The 2,445-nt window shown below is 45.0% G+C and overlaps 1 protein-coding gene across 1 annotated transcript; it reads right to left on the bottom strand.

Annotated features, from left to right (window-relative positions):
• Positions 1-865: 865 nt before the first annotated feature.
• Positions 866-2,039, bottom strand: LOC104472129 (potassium voltage-gated channel subfamily D member 2). The gene has a single exon (XM_010087688.1). The coding sequence runs from the start codon at positions 1,982-1,984 to the stop codon at positions 866-868; it is 1,119 nt and encodes a 372-aa protein (XP_010085990.1). The 5' UTR covers positions 1,985-2,039.
• Positions 2,040-2,445: the final 406 nt, after the last annotated feature.

The following is a 2,445-nucleotide window of genomic DNA, read 5'->3' as shown; positions in this document are numbered from 1 at the left end:
ATATGACTCTGGTATCGGAGACTTTATAAAATAATACTATCTCCCATCTTTCCACCAAAATGCTTTGGGGTGTAATGCCAACAATGGCATCTTTTAACTCCTAATTCTCTGGAGGAATTTATATTGCCATTAAAATTATGGTTTAAGACATATGCTTGATCTGTCACATGTCTCACACTTCCTCAGATCATTTTCCAGAATCTGTGTCCGGTCAGTGTAGTCTGACATTTGTCATTTACAAGTTACAGGTCCATCAAAATCAAGTAAGCTTATCCAATGTCTTAAACAACATCAGGAATAATTTTTGTGAAGATTAAGGTATTTATACCTGTTTTATTTTCATGAAAACAAATCACTTGGAAATACCAAACTCAATATCCAAGTCTACATCAATACATCACTTCAAAGAAAACAGCAGACCTTTATGTATGACCAAGTTAAAGGACTGCACTTGGGTTCTCCTTATAATTGTCACTACTTCAGCAACACTGTCCTGTCAGCAAAGACATTACTCCATTAAAAATCCACTGATAACTCACAGATATTCATAAAATATTCTAACATCACTATCCAAAACCAAATAAAATGTTAGAGAAAACTGCAAAGAACCCAAAGAGTTTCAAGGTATTTTTGTTTTGTTTTGTTGTTTGCTTTTTCAGTTTATCTGCAATTTTGGGGTTTGGGTTAACACTTTTAATTCACTTGTATGTGTAAAACACTTAGAAAGAAATGATGAGGCATATTCATAAAGTTCTGTAACAAAAAGCACAGGTTTTTTCTATTAACATTTTTTTTAAATTGAGTATTTTCTATTCATGCCAACACACTTGTTGAAATGTTGGCTGTAACCAAACACCAGCTGCACTTACCCCAGTGTTGTCATGGTGACAATGGTGTACCAGAAGGCTGCAGGGATGCTGGTGAACTTGCTGGCTGATGAACCCTTCTCTGCATAGTACATGACTGTGGCAAAGATGATGATGGCCATAGTGAGTGAGAACAGGAGGAAGCCTAACTCCGAGGCACAACTTTTCAGTGTATAGCCCAGGATGCGCAGCCCCTGTGAGTGGCGGGAAAACTTAAAGATCCTGAAGACACGAAAGACTCGTAGTGTCACAAAAGCCCCACTGACATCCTCATTGTCTGTCATCACCAGGCCAATGTAATACGGCATGATGGCAACCACATCAATGATACTCATGACACTGCGCACAAATTTGTAGCGACTAGGGGCTGCCAGCAGACGTAGGAGATATTCGACCGTGAAGATCATGACACAGGCAGTATCCAGACAGAAGAAAGCCACAGCATAGCGCTCTCCACAGGGCAGCTCCTTGATGCGACCTGGGCTTACCCCGCACGGCACTGTTTCCACCACATTGGCAATGACAGAGACAGCAATGAAGAAACCAGTGACATAGTAGAAGACCAGAGCCAGTGTACTGGTGTGTGGGTTTTCAAAGGCCCGCCACATCCTCTGCCGAGCTGTCATTGAGGGCAAGGAGCTCTCAGCTGCATGATCCTGATCAGCGTCATCCTGCAGGCGCTCAGCATTCTCACGCCGGCGGTCCTTGTACTCCTCATAACAGCAGTCACCAATGATCTCAGGGATGATGCCAAAGAAGGCCAGTTCCTCATCGTAAGCTGAGATGCACTCCTGGCGGGGATAATGAAGCTTCCCAGTGCGGTAGAAGTTGAGAATGTGGCGGAAAATGTCAGGGTCCCGATCAAAAAAGTACTGCTGTGTCTCAGGGTGGTAGAAGAAGTCCCGCTCCGAACTGCCCAACAGAGTGTCAGGGTAGCGCTCTAAGGTGTCCAGCCATGTCTGGAACTGGATGCCACTCACATTCAGCACAATCAGAGAGTCCTGGCTTCGCTTCCTCTCCTGCCGCGGAGCAGCTGGCATGGGACCTGTGGCTACTGGCATCCATCCTATGGCCGCTGCCCTGGCAAAGGGTAACCAAGCTGCTACTCCTGCTGCCATGGTCCCAAGCAACTACTACAGCTAAGGCAGTCAATCTAGAGACAGTTCTGGTCCAGCCACTACAACAGAGATGGAAAAGAAAAGCACAAATGCTCATATATTTTTGAGGCAACAGAATTACTGAACATTGTTGTGATTTTCAGTATTAACCAAAAATCTTTTTGCTTCCTTTTTGTTTCCTCCCCTTTTTCATCCCAAAACATCCTTTCCAGGGGCTGGTTAGCCAGTTAGGACAATAAATCAGGGCACTTGGAAATCAATGTATTCAAAGCAGCTACTCTAGCAGCCAGATCCTTTGGAAACAAGGTCCGCACGAGTCCCCTGAATGGAAGACACGGTCCACAACACGCTAACCTTACGAGCCCGCTAGCATCTCTGCTGAAGCGGTGCAGCCACCTGGAAGGAGATTTTCTTCCACGCTCGATGCAGTCAGTCCTCCCGCCCGTCCTCCTCTCCCCGCC

This window comes from Pterocles gutturalis, unplaced genomic scaffold (genome assembly GCF_000699245.1).
Source record: "Pterocles gutturalis isolate BGI_N339 unplaced genomic scaffold, ASM69924v1 scaffold23066, whole genome shotgun sequence".
Classification (NCBI taxonomy): Eukaryota; Metazoa; Chordata; class Aves; order Pterocliformes; family Pteroclidae; genus Pterocles; species Pterocles gutturalis.
This window is presented reverse-complemented; position numbering and strand designations above follow the sequence as displayed.